General features: G+C 64.8%; 1 long non-coding RNA gene and 2 gene segments (V, D, J or C); all 3 read left to right on the forward strand.

The window, feature by feature from the left end:
• LOC139008765 (immunoglobulin gamma-1 heavy chain-like) overlaps positions 1-1,954 on the forward strand; it is a 56,009-nt gene extending 54,055 nt beyond the window's left edge. Inside the window, 4 exon segments of the C gene segment in view lie at positions 412-696; positions 972-1,025; positions 1,117-1,446; positions 1,533-1,954. Of these exon segments, the coding sequence occupies positions 477-696; positions 972-1,025; positions 1,117-1,446; positions 1,533-1,861 (933 nt within the window).
• The window catches only part of LOC138999217 (Ig alpha-1 chain C region-like), an 89,818-nt gene that overhangs the window by 57,386 nt on the left and 15,579 nt on the right, over positions 1-16,853 (forward strand).
• Positions 3,207-5,971, forward strand: LOC138998802 (uncharacterized). Its single transcript, XR_011469271.1, has 2 exons — positions 3,207-3,332; positions 4,870-5,971. It is a non-coding gene; the product is annotated as an uncharacterized lncRNA (long non-coding RNA).

Here is a 16,853-nt window from a genome sequence, read left to right on the forward strand (position 1 = left end):
AACCGTGGGTGACAGAGGCCCACCCGCCTGAGGAAGGGCCTCCTCGCCCAGGGCAGGGCCAGGCGAGGCAACAGGACAGTGGGTTCAGGGGCCGTGGAGGCCAGGCAGAGCGAGAGCCACCAGTTAGGGCTCCGAGGCTCAGGGAGGACCCAGGGCTGGGGGTGGGGGGCTCCAGCCCAGGCAGCGCTGGCTGAGCTGCTAAGCCTGGTGCCTGTGGCTGCAGAGGCGGGAGGCCCTGGGTGGCAGAGCCGCACCGGGCAGCCGGTCTGCAGGCTTCTGGGTCTTCGGGCTTCTGGGAGCCCATGGGCCACGGGCACGGGGCTCAGCGCTGTCCCAGGCCTAGGCCCCCCGATGCCCTGCCCAGGCTTCGGGAGGGTGAGACCTGGCAGTCACGTGGCCCCTCTCTTACAGCCTCCACCACGGCCCCGTCGGTCTTCCCGCTGTCCCCCAAGTGTGGCACCACGTCCAGCTCCACGATGTCCCTGGGCTGCCTGGTCTCTGGCTACTTCCCGGAGCCCGTGACTGTGACCTGGAACTCGGGCTCCCTGACCAGTGGGGTGCACACCTTCCCATCCGTCCTCCGCTCGGGCCTCTACTCTATGAGCAGCATGGTGACAGTGCCCGCCAGCTCCTCCGACCAGACCTTCATCTGCAACGTAGCCCACCCGGCCAGCAGCACCAAGGTGGACAAGACCGGTGAGCACACACCACGGAGAGACATCTGCTAGGAGACAAACCACAGAGCAGGGATGGCTGCCCCAGCCCAGGGCAGTGGGGGGAGTGCAGACGGTCTCCCCAAGCTGGGGGAGGGGTCCTCTTGGTATCACCACCAGGCCCAGGGTGGGCACAGGCTCTGGAGCCACAGAGGCGGGTGCTGGCCTCAGACCTGCCAAACTCTGTCCCTGACCTAAGCCCCTGCCAGGGCCGTGCCCTGTAGGGCCCCGGTAACCCTCAGCCTACTCTCTCTGCAGTGCCCTTAATTCCCGGAACTCCCCCCACCAGTTGCCCGCCTCACACATGCCCACGTGAGTATCCACCCCAGGAGGAGGCCCACAGGGATTGCCTGCCCAGGGAAGGCCTGCCCAGGGCTGACCCCTGGCCACTGTCTCCCCACAGCTTGTGAGAACCCGGGAGGGCCCTCAGTCTTCATCTTCCCCCCGAAACCCAAGGACACCCTCAGTATCACCCTGACGCCCGAGGTCACGTGCATGGTGGTGGACGTGGCCCCGGATGACCTGGAAGTCGAGTTCACCTGGTACGTGGACGGCCAAGAGAAAACCACGGAGAAGGTGACGGCGCAGCAGCAACTGTTCAACAGCACCTACCGCGTGTTCAACTCCTTCGCCATCACGCACCAGGACTGGCTGAAGGGCAAGACGTTCAAGTGCAAGGTCAACAACAAGGCCATCCCGTCCCCCATCGAGAGGACCATCTCCAAGGCCAAAGGTGGGGAGCAGACAGCGGGGTGGGGGCGGGGCGGGGGGCCAGCCCTCCACCTGGGAGTGACCGTCTGTGCTGACCTCATCCCACAGGGCAAGTCCGGGGGCCGCAGGTGTACGTCCTGGGCCCACACTCGGATGAGTTGGCCAGGGACAAGGTCAGCGTGACCTGCCTGGTCAAAGACTTCTTCCCGCCGGACATCAGCGTGGAGTGGCAGAGCAACGGGCAGCCGGAGCCTGGGACCAAGTACTCCTCGACTCCGCCCCAGAAGGACCAGGAGGGCTCCTTCTTCCTGTACAGCAAGCTCACCGTGGACAAGGCCCGGTGGCAGCGGGGGGTCCCCTTCACGTGCGAGGTGATGCACGAGGGCCTGCACAACCACTACGCCCAGAAGACCATCTCCCAGAACCCGGGTAAATGAGCAGCGAGCCCGGCGCCCAGCGACCCCCCATGTACATACCCTCGGGCACCCAGCATTCAATAAAGCACCCAGCACGACCCTGGGACCCTGCGACACTGTCGTGGTTCTTTCCGGGGTGGAGGTCAGACCGGCTCGGAGGCTGGTCGGCACTGCTAGGGCGGGACCCAGAGCCTGTGGGTCTGCAGGTGCCAGGGCGGACGGCTTCTGCACGGCCAGCAAGGACTCGGTCAGGAGATGTGGGCAGGGGGCAGGAGATGCCCCTCAGGGACAGGAGGGCCCAGGAGGGTGCCCGCCTCTGAGCAAGCCCCGCTGTGGGCAGTGCCTGGTCTCCGGGTGCCTTGTCCACTGGTCTCCAAGGCTCCCGGACGTGGCTCTGTGCCCGCACAGGAGCACACTGGCCCGTGGTGTGGGACAGGCCCTTCGTGCCCTCGAGACCAGGCCTCCCACCCTCCCTCGGGCAAGGGGGCTCTATGGGCCATGTCCCACCTGGGGCCAGGCCTGTCCGCTCAGGAGGACACACACCCGATTGCCCCACAGAGGCAGAGGCGGGCAGCCCTGGGGTCCCAGGGAAGGACTGTCAGAGGCCACAGGGCACTGAGCCAGACCGTGGAAAACAAGGCTCCCACAGACCAGCACCAGCTCACATGGCCACCTTCACACACACACACACACACACACACACACACACGTGCGGGTGCGTGCACACACATGCACACTCAGACACATGAACACACAGGCATGCCCGCATGTGTGTACACATGTATGCACACAGACAGGCCTTACACTGCAGGCCTCCCACAGGCATCCTGCACAGGCCCAGACCAGAGAACAGAGCGGGTCCTGGGAAGCCCCACCATGGACACCAGCCTGCCCCACCCAATGCCCCAGGCGTCCCTCAGCAGCTCATCCCCACACTGACCAGCTCAGACACCCTTCCCCTTCCCAGGCACCCACACCCTCCCCAACACACAGGCACCCAGGCCGGCCTCGGGCCCACCCACTTTCCTGCACTCCCAACTCAGACCTGGCGCTGGCCCTTCCCAGGCAGGGCCCTTCCCTCCTGCCCTCTGACCCCAGGGGGAGCAGGCAGAGGGGCTGGTGGACGAGAGAGCAGGCTGGATTGAGGGTCAGCCCACCTTGTCCCCCAGGGCCCCGTGCGGGTGGCAGAGAGGAGAGGGCAGCCCAGCCAGGCTAAGACCGGGGCTGGAGACAGAGGACGGGGGAGCCGGGCACCATGGGCCCCACCTGGCCAGGCGCCCCCTGTTCACAGAGAGCCCCTGTGCCAGCCCCCAGGCCGCCAGCCCCCGCGGCCCCACACTGACCGCCCCCTCCCTGTGCAGAGCTGCTCCTGGACGAGAGCTGTGCCGAGGCCCAGGACGGGGAGCTGGACGGGCTGTGGACCACCATCTCCATCTTCATCACCCTCTTCCTGCTCAGCGTGTGCTACAGCGCCACCGTCACGCTCTTCAAGGTGGGCTGCCCCATGTGCCCCCGCACCACACACGCCCCACACGCCCCATGCACCCCATGCCGTGTCCACGTGTTCCACACTGTGCCCCAAATGCCCCACGCGCCCCATGCACCCCATGCCGTGTCCACGTGTTCCACACTGTGCCCCACATGCCTCAGGCGCCCCATGCACCCCATGCCGTGTCCACGTGTTCCACACTGTGCCCCACATGCCCCACGCGTCCCATGCACCGCATGCTGTGTCCACGTGTTCCACACTGTGCCCCACACGCCCCACGCGCCCCACATGCCCCACGCACCACACGCACCCCACACACACCACATACCCCACTCGCCCACACACCCCACGCACCCCATATGCCCCACACGTCCCACAGGCCCCACATGCCCCACATACCCCAGGCTGTCCCAACGCGTCCCACACCGTGCCCACGCACCGCATGTGCCCCACGCCGTCCCCACGCAGTGCCCCTCACTGCCCCTCATTGTCCCTCACTGTCCCTCACTGTGTCCCTCACTGTCCCTCACTGTCCCTCACTGCCCCTCACTGTGTCCCTCACTGTCCCTCACTGCCCCTCACTGTCCCTCACTGTGTCCCTCACTGCCCCTCACTGTCCCTCACTGTCCCTCACTGCCCCTCACTGTCCCTCACTGCCCCTCACTACCCCTCACTGCCCGTCATTGTCCCTCACTGTCCCTCACTACCCCTCACTACCCCTCACTGTGTCCCTCACTGTCCCTCACTGCCCCTCACTGCCCCTCACTGTCCCTCACTGCCCCTCACTGCCCCTCACTGTGTCCCTCACTGTCCCTCACTGCCCCTCACTGCCCCTCACTGCCCCTCACTGTCCCTCACTGCCCCTCACTGTCCCTCATTGTCCCTCACTGCCCCTCACTGCCCCTCACTGTCCCTCACTGCCCCTCACTGTCCCTCACTGTCCCTCACTGTGTCCCTCACTGTCCCTCACTGTCCCTCACTGTGTCCCTCACTGTGTCCCTCACTGCCCCTCACTGCCCCTCACTGTGTCCCTCACTGTCCCTCACTATCCCTCACTGTCCCTCACTGTGTCCCTCACTGTGTCCCTCACTGCCCCTCACTGCCCCTCACTGTGTCCCTCACTGTCCCTCACTGTCCCTCACTGTCCCTCACTGCCCCTCACTGCGTCTCACTGTGTCCCTCACTGTCCCTCACTGTCCCTCACTGTCCCTCACTGTGTCCCTCACTGTCCCTCACTGTCCCTCACTGTCCCTCACTGTGTCCCTCACTGTGTCCCTCACTGTCCCTCACTGCCCCTCACTGTCCCTCACTGTCCCTCACTGTGTCCCTCACTGTCCCTCACTGTCCCTCACTGTGTCCCTCACTGTCCCTCACTGCCCCTCACTGTCCCTCACTGCCCCCCACTGTGTCCCTCACTGTCCCTCACTGTCCCTCACTGTCCCTCACTGTGTCCCTCACTGTCCCTCACTGCCCCATGCCGCCCCCCACCGGCCCACCTGGCCCCGGCCCCGCAGAGGCTGACCTGGCCCGGCCCCCGCAGGTCAAGTGGATCTTCTCCTCGGTGGCCGACCTGAAGAGGACCATCGTCCCCGACTACAGGAACATGATCGGACAAGGGGCCTAGCCTCCCTCCCAGCAAGCGGCCGGCTGCCCGGACCCGCCCGCCGGTCCACCTGCTCCACCTGCTGCAATGCCTGCTCCTCCGCCCTCTGACCTCGCTGGCCTCTGACCTCTCCACCCTCGGACCACAGGCCCCCCTGAGCCAGCACCCCGCCCTCGGGCCTCACGGCCATCACAGGCTGCGTCCGGCCCGGGACCTGCCCCTTTGGAGAACCGAGTGGACAGCAGGTGCTCCAACCTGATCTGACGGACACTCGCCGGCCCCTCCACGCAGCCACCAAGATGCCCAGGGTCGTGTGGCCACCAAGGCCTCCAGGCGGCGTGTCCCTCCCCAGGACGTCACTGCCTGGGCCACGTGCGAGTTTGTCCTGAGGGGCAGAGGCCCGGCGCCCAGTGTGTGGGCAGCAGCAGGAGGCAGGGCTCCCGGGAGGTGCTGAGTCCCCGCCAGGAAGCTCCACGTGGGCCCGGATGGCCACTCGGGCTGCCTCCACCGGAGCACACCTCGGAGCCGGCCTGGGCCGGGCGGCTGCCGGGGCCAGGGGTCAGGGCGGTACCACCCAGGGAGGGTGGGCCTCAGCCCGCAAGCCCCTGGGGCGGGGCCTGGTGACCAGGTCCCAGCAGGTGGGACCCAGCCTCTGTGGACAGAGGGGGATGTGGGTGTGGAGGTGCAGCGCCCTGGAGGGCCCAGGTCGGAGCTCAGGCCTGAGTCCCGCCCTCGCTCTCCCAGGGAGCCCCTGCTCTGGGTGGGGGCTGAGCGGTGAGAGCTGAGAGCTGAGAGCACTGGACCGAGAAGGCCGCCCGCCATGGGGACCGGAGATGGACAGACCCCCATCCCCAGGGAGCGCCCCTCGGCACATCCCGCTGGGAAGGAGGGCGCGCAGAGATGATTCCAAGGAGATGCACCTTGTAGCTTGGGCCGCTTTCGTTCCCTGTTTAATTTTCTGGAGCCCATTCATTGTCTGTACTGGTGTGTGCGGTGTGTGTGGTGCGTGTGTTTAACGACAATAAAGGCTCCTTACACATCCCTGCCTCACGGAATCTCCCTGTGCTGGCGCCTCGTGAGTCCACAGCCCATGGAGGCGTGGGGGTTGTGGGGGCACCCACTCCCAGAGCCACGACCTGCCCCGCTCCGCCTCCTTCTCCTCGCACCCCCCCCCCTTCAGCCGGCATCCAGCCCAGCGGTGAGGGAGGCGGCCCAGAAACCAGGGGGTGCGGGAGCCCCACGGGCGTCCAGGGCTGGGGCAGGACTGGCCGTGGCCAGAAACAAGACACTGAGTGGGGGTCAGTCAGCACCCACAGGAAGCGGGCACAGCACCCAGAGACTCCCCGTCCTGGAGCCCAGGTCCCAGGGCAGGTGCTGCGGGCGGGCTCCCCGAGGCCTCCCTCCTGGGCGTGCGGACGGCCACCTTCCCCGGGTCCTCACGTGGCCGCCCCTCCGCGTGGCCGTGTCCCATCTCCTCTTCTTTCTTTTTTCTTCTTTTTTTAAGCTTCTTTTTTATTATTATTGATTTCAGAGAGGGAGAGAGAGAGAGAGAGAGATAGAAACATCAATAACAAGAGAAAATCATTGATTGGCTGCATCCTGCAAACCCACACAGGTCCTCACACACATGCACACACACACAGGTCCTCACACACATGCACACACACACAGGTCCTCACACACATGCACACACACTATTCCTTACACACACATGTCCTCACACACATGCACTCACACACACACACAGGTCCTCACACACACAAGTCCTCACACACACACAGGTCCTTACACACACGTCCTCACACACATGCACACACACTATTCCTTACACACACGTCCTCACACACATGCACACACACTATTCCTTACACACACGTCCTCACACACATGCACACACACATAGATCCTCACACACACAGGACCTCACACACATACACAGACACACACACAGGTCCTTACACACACAGGTCCTCACACACACAAGTCCTCACACACACACAGGTCCTTACACACACAGGTCCTCACACATACACACACACACACAGGACCTCACACACATGCACACACACAATTCCTTACACACACATGTCCTCACACACATGCACTCACACACACACAGGTCCTCACACACACAAGTCCTCACACACACACACAAGACCTCACACACACACACACACACTCACACAAGTCCTTCTACACAAAGGTCCTCATATACATGCGCACACACACACACACACACACACGGGCACCACCCACTGGGGCCCACTGTGCTCTTCGGGCCCCAGCCTTTCCTCAGGCCCCCTTCTCCAGTGCCCCCCTCCTCCGGTGCCCCCTCCTCCGGTGCCCCCCTCCTCCGGTGCCCCCTTCTCCGGTGCCCCCCTCCTCCCGTGCCCCCCTCCTCCGGTGCCCTCCTCCTCCCGTGCCCCCGCCTCCGTGCACCCAGCAGTTCCCGCCCTCCTCCTGCTCCGGGGCTCTCCCGAGCACCCAGGAGAGCACAGCACACTCCGTCCCACGCCCGTGGCCTCCCGCTCAGGACCCCGTGCGGCCGTCTCCCAGGAGCCCCTGCAGCCGTCTCCCAGGACCCCGTGCGGCCGTCCCCCAGGACCCCGTGCGGCCGTCCCCCAGGACCCCGTGCGGCCGTCCCCCAGGACCCCGTGCGGCCGTCTCCCAGGAGCCCCTGCGGCCGTCTCCCAGGAGCCCCTGCGGCCGTCTCCCAGGACCCCGTGCGGCCGTCCCCCAGGACCCCGTGCGGCCGTCTCCCAGGAGCCCCTGCGGCCGTCTCCCAGGACCCCGTGCGGCCGTCCCCCAGGACCCCGTGCGGCCGTCTCCCAGGAGCCCCTGCGGCCGTCTCCCAGGAGCCCCTGCGGCCGTCTCCCAGGACCCCGTGCGGCCGTCCCCCAGGACCCCGTGCGGCCGTCCCCCAGGACCCCGTGCGGCCGTCTCCCAGGAGCCCCTGCGGCCGTCCCCCAGGACCCCGTGCGGCCGTCTCCCAGGAGCCCCTGCGGCCGTCTCCCAGGACCCCGTGCGGCCGTCCCCCAGGACCCCGTGCGGCCGTCTCCCAGGACCCCGTGCGGCCGTCCCCCAGGAGCCCGTGCGGCCGTCTCCCAGGACCCCGTGCGGCCGTCCCCCAGGACTCCGTGCGGCCGTCCCCCAGGACCCCGTGCGGCCGTCTCCCAGGAGCCCCTGCGGCCGTCCCCCAGGACCCCATGCGGCCGCCTCCCAGGAGCCCCTGCGGCCGTCTCCCAGGACCCCGTGCGGCCGTCTCCCAGGAGCCCCTGCGGCCGTCCCCCAGGACCCCATGCGGCCGTCTCCCAGGAGCCCCTGCGGCCGTCTCCCAGGACCCCGTGCGGCCGCCTCCCAGGAGCCCCTACGGTCGGGCGGGGCCAGTCCGGCCACCCGGTGCCTGCGGAGCCCCCAGGGAAGGCGCAGGACCCGCCTGGGCGGAGCGGACGGGGCTGTGGCTGCGCGACCCGACCTTCCGCCTCCTCCATCCGCCTTCCTGCCGCGGCTCTGTCTGTCCGGCCGTCTGTTTTAGAGACAGTTTCAAAGAGGAGCAGGGATGCGCTGTGGGGCCCTGAACACGGACACCCCAAGGCCATGGGGGCGCGGTTAGCGGGAGCGCCCTCCCGGCACCAAGAGGATTGCGGGCTCCCTCCCGCCCGGCACAGGCCCGGCTTCCGGTCAACCCTGCGGGCGCCCCGGAGGCCGCCGATCGATGTTTCCCGCCCGCCGCCCTCTTTCTCTAAAATCGATAAAAACGCACCCTCGGGCGAGGGTTGAAAGGGAAAAGCGTGTTGCTTGTGCGCAGACACCCGAGCACACACTCGGCTGCTTCCGGGGAGTGCGTGTGGCTTGTAGGCGGTGGGGCCGGCGGGGCCGGCGGGGACGCGGGAAGGGGCCTGTGACCGACGCCTGGCTCTCACCCGGGACAGCGCGGGGAGCCTGGCGGGCGATGCCGGAGGGAGATGGAGCGCAGGAGCCGGCTGCCTGGCTGACTCGTTTGGACCCGGGATCTTGGCCAATGGACTTCGGGTCGGGATCTGGAGATCGCCCTCCATGTGGGGTGGGTCCCAAGGCCCAGGACTGGTGGCCTCCAAGGCCAGCCCTGGATGGCTTGGCTCCGTGGGTTAGCGCCAGCCCATGGGCTGAAAGGTCCAGGTTGGATGCCAGTCGAGGGCAGGTGCCTTGGTTGCAGGCTCAATCCCTGGCCTTGGTCAAGGCGAGCGTGGGAGGCAACCATTCCATGTGTCTCTCTCACATCGATGTTTCTCCCCCTCCCTTGCACTCTCTCTAAAATTCAGTGGAAATGATAGCCTAAGGTGAGGATTAACAGCAAACAAACAAGAAGACATGGTACCCAGGCGCTGGGGAGGAGGCCGCGTGCAGACAGAGGCGGAAGCTGGGGTGTCCAGCCCCAGATCACCGCCCCCCCAGCCCCGGCTGAGCGCCGCCCACCCGCTCACACCCAGCTGATTATGGCTTCCAGATGCGCTCGAACTCGATCCTGTGGTTTTAAGGCACCACACTGTGGCGGAGCTGCAGGCACTCGGCACTCGGACGCTGGCAGCTGAGTTCTCCAACCTCCGAAGGCACAAGCCTGAGGGGAAGTAGCTGATGGACTCGACCTTGGAAACCAGGAATGTCTGTTAAATAGCAAAGATCTGGACGCAGCCCCAGGGCCCATCAGCAGACGAGTGGACAAAAAGCTGTGGTACATCTACACCATGGAATACTACGCAGCAGTAAAAGAGAAGGATCTCTTACCCTTTGGGACAGCATGGAGGGACCTGGAGAGTATCGTGCTAAGTGAAATAAGCCAGTCAGAGAAAGACAAGTGTCACAGGACCTCACCCATATCTGGAATCTAATTAACAAAATAAACTGATGAACGGGTGGAGACCCAGAGACATGGAACAGAGTGTGAAATCTCAGAGGGAAGGTGGGGAGGGAGGGAGGGTGGGTGGTGGGTGATCAACCAAAGACCTTGTATGCATATGTGCATGGCCCATGGACACAGACAGTGTGGGGTGAGGGCCGGCGGCGGGGACGGGGGTGGTCTAGAGGGGGGGTCAATGGGGGAAATGGGGACATGTGTAATACTTTCAACAATAAAGATTTTATAAGTAAACAAATGGATTTCTGTTGAATGAAGGACGTGATAAGCAACGCGAAGGGATGGGGACTAACGGGGAGAAGGTCGTCCCACGTTTAACAGTCACCAGGGATCAGCGTTCGGAATGGCTGCCTTGCGGGTTCCCAAGACCCTGCCAATGAGCTCGCGTGTCTCTTGTGTCACACATTCTTCGAAGGGCTCCGGTCATTGGACGCGGGACCCATCCCAAATCGAGTGTGATCTCAAGATCCTGAACTGAATTTCATTGACAAAGACCCTGTTTCCAAACAGTCAACGGGGCAGATGGCCGCCAGCGCCATAGGCTCCCCTACTCCATCTCCCGTGGGTGTTGGCGGCCTCAGGATGTAAAACGCCAAGAACACCTTTAGGAAACGAGGTGAGGACAAGCCTGCAGACTCACAAGCTCATAGCAATGGGAGCGCATTAGCAATGGGAGCATTGGTATCAGGACAGGAGGCGCGCTGCAGCCTCCAGGTAACGCTTTTTGGAGATTGGGACACAGTTCCCTCCCGGGAAGGCAGGGCCCACATGCAGGGCCACCCTGGGGGCAAAGGATGGCAGGAAGCCTGGGGTGGCTCTGTCAGTGCCAAGAAGGAGGTGGGCCCGGGGAGACACATGCACATGTGCATGTCACACAGCTGCAGGCACCCACACACATGTGTACACATAAATGAACACAGGAAACACATAATACAGACACATGCATCCACACATGTGCACAGAGAGATCTGTTCATGTCACACAGATGCACACCTGTATGCACACAGCAAGGCACATTCATGTCATACAGACGCTTACACACGTGCACACTGAGAGACACATGCATGCGTGTCTCAGAGACACACCCACGTGTGGTTATATACATGCCCGCACATAGAAAGGCATGTGCATCACACTCGTGCACACGTGTGTGCACTGGAGACGTGCATTGTGCGTGCCGCACCGAGTCACACACTCACATACATGTGCACAGCTGAGACAGCTCGTTTAGATGCAGGCTCTGTCCTGAGTCCTGAAGGACAGGAGCGACGGGGTGGGGCCACAGCAGGGCTGCCGAGGAGGCTGGGGCACGTGCCTGCTGGGTAAGGGACATCTAGGCCCAGCCCTGGAGAGGGGGTGGCTCAAGGGCGATTCCTCAGGGCTGGGCAGGGAGACCGCCCCAGGGAGGAAGGAGCAGCAGACCCGTGTGCTCAGAGCCGAGTGGGAGACATTCTCCTCCAAGTCCAAGGGCCAGCAAGGCAGCCCAGGCCGGAGATAGGGCCACCTCCACAGGCCCTCGCCCACTTCCACAGGCCCCTGCCCGGCGCCAGCAGCCCCGCGCCATCTGGGAGGTAAGGAGAAAGCCAGGAAGCTGGCCTGGCGCGGAGGCCCGGGCCCCATGTGCCCACAGCCCAGGGAGAATGGACAGGGGTGCCGGGGACCAGGGCAGCTGAGCGGAGCCCTAGCCCCACACATCCCCACGTGTGAAGACTGCAGGGTCGGGCACCACCAGCCAAGCCCACCAAGCCGCCCAGCTGGGCTCTGCCTGCTCCAGGCCCGTGGTTTCTCTCAGAATCACAGGCTCTTCCAAGGAATTTCATATTCCCCACTGCCTCCCGCACAGCACCCGTCCCCGGAGCCAAGCGTGGGGTGTGACAGGCCAGGACGGTCCGCCCAGGGGCCGAGGCTCCTGCTGTGTCCTGCGCTGTGCACCTGTCAGCCCCCCGCCCAGCCTTCCATGCAGCAGCCCTTTCGGGGTCTCCCCAGGCCACAGGGCCTGACAGAGCCACCTGCACACAGCCTCTTGCATGGGGATGACTGGCCCAGGGGATGGGGTGCTGATGTGTCCTCTCTAAGCCTCTGCACCCCACACTGACGAGCTGGACCGCCAGGTTCCCTTGCATGTGGGGGCCGGCCACAGGGGTTCTGAGGACACGGAGGTCTGTGGGACACGTCCACAGCGGGAAGGCACAACCAGAGCGTCGACAGTGGGCCGGCTGCTCCAGAAAATCAGAGTCGATGCCATGGGCACCTCCAGGCCATCCCTCTGCCCCACACCCTTGGTGGCCACGCACAGCAGGGCGGTGGCACAGTGGCCCCAGGCTTCAGCGGCTGGAGGGGTCTTGTAGCCAACCTCACAGTCACCACCAGCCTCCCCCCAGGCCCCTCCGGCCCCCACGGGCCAGACCACCGGTCACAACCCTGACAGGGACTCCAGCTCCAGGACATGACATGGGAGCAGCTCATGGGTGATGGTCACCCGCCAGCATGTGCCAGGGCCCAGGGAGAGCCAGGGTCTTCCTGTCCCTAACAGCCTGTGCCCTGCACACGCACCCCAGAGCCCGCTCCTCCAGGGGCGAGACCCATGACGGCGGGCAGCGTGCCCACGGGAGGCCCTGTCCGCATGTCGGTGCGTGGCCCACCAGGCCTCCACTCTCAGCACAAACACCCACAGCCCTTCCCTCCCAGGGAGCAGGCCGCGCGGGCGGAGGAAGGGACAGGGCGCGGGCAGGAGAGCACCTGCGTGGGGACCTCGCTGGCGGCAGTCGCTCCATCGACTTCCCAAGAACAGAGAGGCGGGAACTGCCAGGGCTGGGGCCGGGGGTTCCCATTCCATTTTTAGCCGAGAGCAATGAGGCAGAGCTCCCCTCCCCCCGCCACACTGGCTGGACGTAAAAATAACAACAATGGTTTCTACAGGTTGAGCTCCCCGGCCTGGGAGCCTTTCCCTGGAGCCACGGGCGGTGGGGATGGGCCACGCCGTCGCCACACCAGTCACCTCGCCAGCCAGGCACCGGACCAAGGCCCCAGCGTTCCAGGTACCTCCGCTCCGGGGCTGGTCCGGGCAGCAGTGAGGGACAGGCCACCCAGGCTACTGCCTGGAAGAGGACACCTGGATGCCCACCCAGCCTGGCCCTGGCCTCCTGGTCACTGCTTACCGCTCAGCTGTCCCTCCCCTGAATGAGGACACAGGGAAGCAGGACCAAGACCAGAGCCAACCTGGAGGAGACAGGGAGCCAAGAGCCTCCGTGGAACAGGCTGGGCAGGGCCCAGGCCCAGGGCAGGGAACATGCAGAGGGTACGGGCAGTGGGCTGCGCGGAGATCAGCCAGGAGGAAACAGCAGGCCAGCCTGGGGCACAGCCTCTGGCCAGGGCTGGGCTGAGTAAGGGGTATGCGCTGGGCTAGGCTAGGCCAAAGGTGGCTGAAGTGGACAGTTGTTTAAAGGGAGATGAGGTATCCTTGGCTCAGCTGGGCCAGGTTGGTCAATCTGGGCGGTGCTCGGCCATGCTGGGCTGAGCTGGGCTGGACTAAGCTGGGCTGGACTGGGCTGTTCCCTGCTGCACTTGAGCTTTAGCTGAGCCAAGCTGAACTGAGCTGAACTGGGCCCACCAACCTCATGGGATGGGATGGGATGGGATGGGCTGAGTGAACTGGGCTGAGCTGGGCTGACTGGGCTGAGCTGAGCTGAGTGACCTAGGCTGAGCTGGGCTGAGCTGGGCTTGGCTGGTCTGGGCTGAGCTGAGCTGAGCTGAACTGGGTTTAGCTGAGCTGGTCTAAACTGGGCTGAGCTGGGCTGAGCTGGGCTTGGCTGTTCTGGGCTGAGCTGGGCTGAGCTGGGCTGGGCTGAGCTGGGCTGAGTGAACTAGGCTGAGTGACCTGGGCTGAACTGGGCTGAGCTGAGCTAAACTAGGCTGAACTGGGCTGATCTGGGCTGTACTGAGCTGAGCTGAGCTGAACTGAGCTGGGCTTTGCTGTATTGGGCTGGGCTGAGCTGGGCTGAACTGAGCTGACCTGGGCTGAACTGGGCTGAGCTGAGCTGAGCTGAGCTGAGCTGAGCTGGGCTGGGCTGAGCTGGGCTGACCTGGGCTGAACTGAGCTGGGCTGAACTGAGCTGAACTGAGCTGGGCTGAGCTGAGCTGGGCTGAGCTGGGCTGAGCTGGGCTAAGCTGAACTGGGTGGAGCTGGGCTGAGCTGGGCTGAACTGGGCTGAGCTGAGCTGGGCTGGGCTGAGCTGAGCTGAACTGAGCTGGGCTGGGCTGAGCTGAGCTGAACTGGGCTGAGCTGGGCTGAACTGGGCTGAGCTGAGCTGGGCTGGGCTGAGCTGAGCTGAGCTGGGCTGAGCTGACCTGGGCTGAGCTGAGCTGAGCTGGGCTGAGCTGACCTGGGCTGAGCTGGGCTGACCTGGGCTGGGCTGAGCTGAGCTGAGCTGGGCTGAGCTGACCTGGGCTGAGCTGGGCAGAACTGGGCTGAGCTGACCTGGGCTGAGCTGGGCTGACCTGGGCTAAACTGAGCTGGGCTGAACTGGGCTGAGCTGGGCTGGGCTGGGCTGAGCTGAGCTGGGCTGAGCTGAGCTGAGCTGAACTGAGCTGGGCTGGGCTGAGCTGACCTGGGCTGAGCTGGGCTGAACTGGGCTGAGCTGGGCTGAGCTGGGCTGGGCTGAGCTGACCTGGGCTGAGCTGGGCTGAACTGGGCTGAGCTGGGCTGAGCTGGGCTGTGCTGGGCTTGGCTGGTCTGGGCTGAGCTGAGCTGAGCTGGGTTGAGCTGGGCTAACCTGGGCTGAGCTGGGCTGAGCTGGGCTGAGCTGAGCTGGGCTGAGCTGAGCTTAACTGGGTTGAGCTGGGCTTAGCTGAGCTGAGCTCGACTGGGCTGAGCTGGGCTGAGCTGAGCTGAGCTGGACTGGGCTGAGCTGAGCTGTGCTGAGCTGAGCTGAGCTGAGCTGAGCTGGACTGGGCTTAGCTGGGCTTAGCTGAGCTGAGCTCGACTGGGCTGAGCTGGGCTTAGCTGAGCTGAGCTGGACTGGGCTGAGCTGGGCTGAGCTGAGCTGAGCTGAGCTGAGCTGGGCTGGGCTGACCTGGGCTGAGCTGGGCTGAACTGGGCTGAGCTGAGCTGAGCTGGGCTGAGCTGACCTGGGCTGAGCTGGGCTGAACTGGGCTGGGCTGAGCTGAGCTGAGCTGACCTGGGCTGAGCTGACCTGGGCTGAGCTGGGCTGAACTGGGCTGAGCTGAGCTGAGCTGAACTGGGCTGAGCTGGGCTGAGCTGGGCTGAGCTGAGCTGAGCTGAGCTGAGCTGGGCTGGGCTGACCTGGGCTGAGCTGGGCTGAACTGGGCTGAGCTGAGCTGAGCTGGGCTGAGCTGACCTGGGCTGAGCTGGGCTGAACTGGGCTGGGCTGAGCTGAGCTGAGCTGACCTGGGCTGAGCTGACCTGGGCTGAGCTGGGCTGAACTGGGCTGAGCTGAGCTGAGCTGAACTGGGCTGAGCTGGGCTGAGCTGGGCTGAGCTGAGCTGAGCTGAGCTGAGCTGGGCTGGGCTGAGCTGACCTGGGCTGAGCTGGGCTGAACTGGGCTGAGCTGAGCTGAGCTGAACTGGGCTGAGCTGGGCTGAGCTGGGCTGAGCTGGGCTGAGCTGGGCTTGGCTGGTCTGGGATGAGCTGGGCTGAACTGGGTTGAGCTGGGCTGACCTGGGCTGAGCTGGGCTGAGCTGGGCTGAGCTGGGCTGAGCTGAGCTGGGCTGAGCTGAGCTTAACTGGGTTGAGCTAGGCTTAGCTGAGCTGAGCTGGACTGGGCTGAGCTGGGCTGAGCTGAGCTGAGCTGGACTGGGCTGAGCTGGGCTGAGCTGAGCTGGGCTGGGCTGGGCTGAGCTGGGCTGAGCTGAGCTGAGCTGAGCTGGACTGGGCTGAGCTGGACTGAGCTGAGCTGGACTGGGCTGAGCTGGACTGAGCTGAGCTGAGCTGGACTGGGCTGAGCTGAGCTGGGCTGAGCTGAGCTGAGCTGGACTGGGCTGAGCTGGGCTGAGCTGAGCTGAGCTGGACTGGGCTGAGCTGAGCTGAGCTGAGCTGGACTGGGCTGAGCTGGACTGAGCTGAGCTGAGCTGGACTGGGCTGAGCTGAGCTGGGCTGAGCTGGACTGGGCTGAGCTGGACTGAGCTGAGATTACCTGAACTGGACTGGGCTTAGCTGGGCTTAGCTGAGCTGAGCTCGACTGGGCTGAGCTGGGCTGAGCTGAGCTGAGCTGGACTGGGCTGAGCTGGGCTGAGCTGAGCTGAGCTGGGCTGGGCTGAGCTGGGCTGGGCTGAGCTGGACTGAGCTGAGCTGGGCTGAGCTGAGCTGGGCTGGGCTGAGCTGAGCTGGGCTGGGCTGAGCTGGGCTGAGCTGAGCTGAGCTGAGCTGGACTGGGCTGAGCTGAGCTGAGCTGGGCTGGGCTGAGCTGGGCTGAGCTGAGCTGAGCTGGGCTGAGCTGGACTGAGCTGAGCTGAGCTGGGCTGGGCTGAGCTGGGCTGAGCTGAGCTGAGCTGGGCTGAGCTGGACTGAGCTGAGCTGAGCTGGGCTGGGCTGAGCTGGGCTGAGCTGAGCTGAGCTGGGCTGGGCTGAGCTGGGCTGGGCTGAGCTGAGCTGAGCTGAGCTGGACTGGGCTGAGCTGGGCTGAGCTGAGCTGAGCTGGGCTGGGCTGAGCTGGGCTGGGCTGAGCTGGACTGGGCTGGGCTGAGATGACCTGAACTGGACTGGGCTTAGCTGGGCTTAGCTGAGCTGAGCTGGACTGGGCTCAGCTGGACTTGGCTGAGCTGAGCTGGACTGGGCTGAGCTGGACTGAGCTGAGCTGAGATGACCTGAACTGGACTGGGCTTAGCTGGGCTTAGCTGAGCTGAGCTGGACTGGGCTCAGCTGGACTTGGCTGAGCTGAGCTGGACTGGGCTGAGCTGGACTGAGCTGAGCTGAGATGACCTGAACTGGACTGGGCTTAGCTGGGCTGAGCTGAGCTGAGCTGGACTGGGCTGAGCTGAGCTGGGCTGGGCTGAGCTGAGCTGGGCTGGG

Source organism: Myotis yumanensis, unplaced genomic scaffold (assembly GCF_028538775.1).
Source record: "Myotis yumanensis isolate MYYU_CA2020_CCGP unplaced genomic scaffold, mMyoYum1.0.hap1 SCAF_1, whole genome shotgun sequence".
Lineage (NCBI taxonomy): Eukaryota > Metazoa > Chordata > Mammalia > Chiroptera > Vespertilionidae > Myotis > Myotis yumanensis.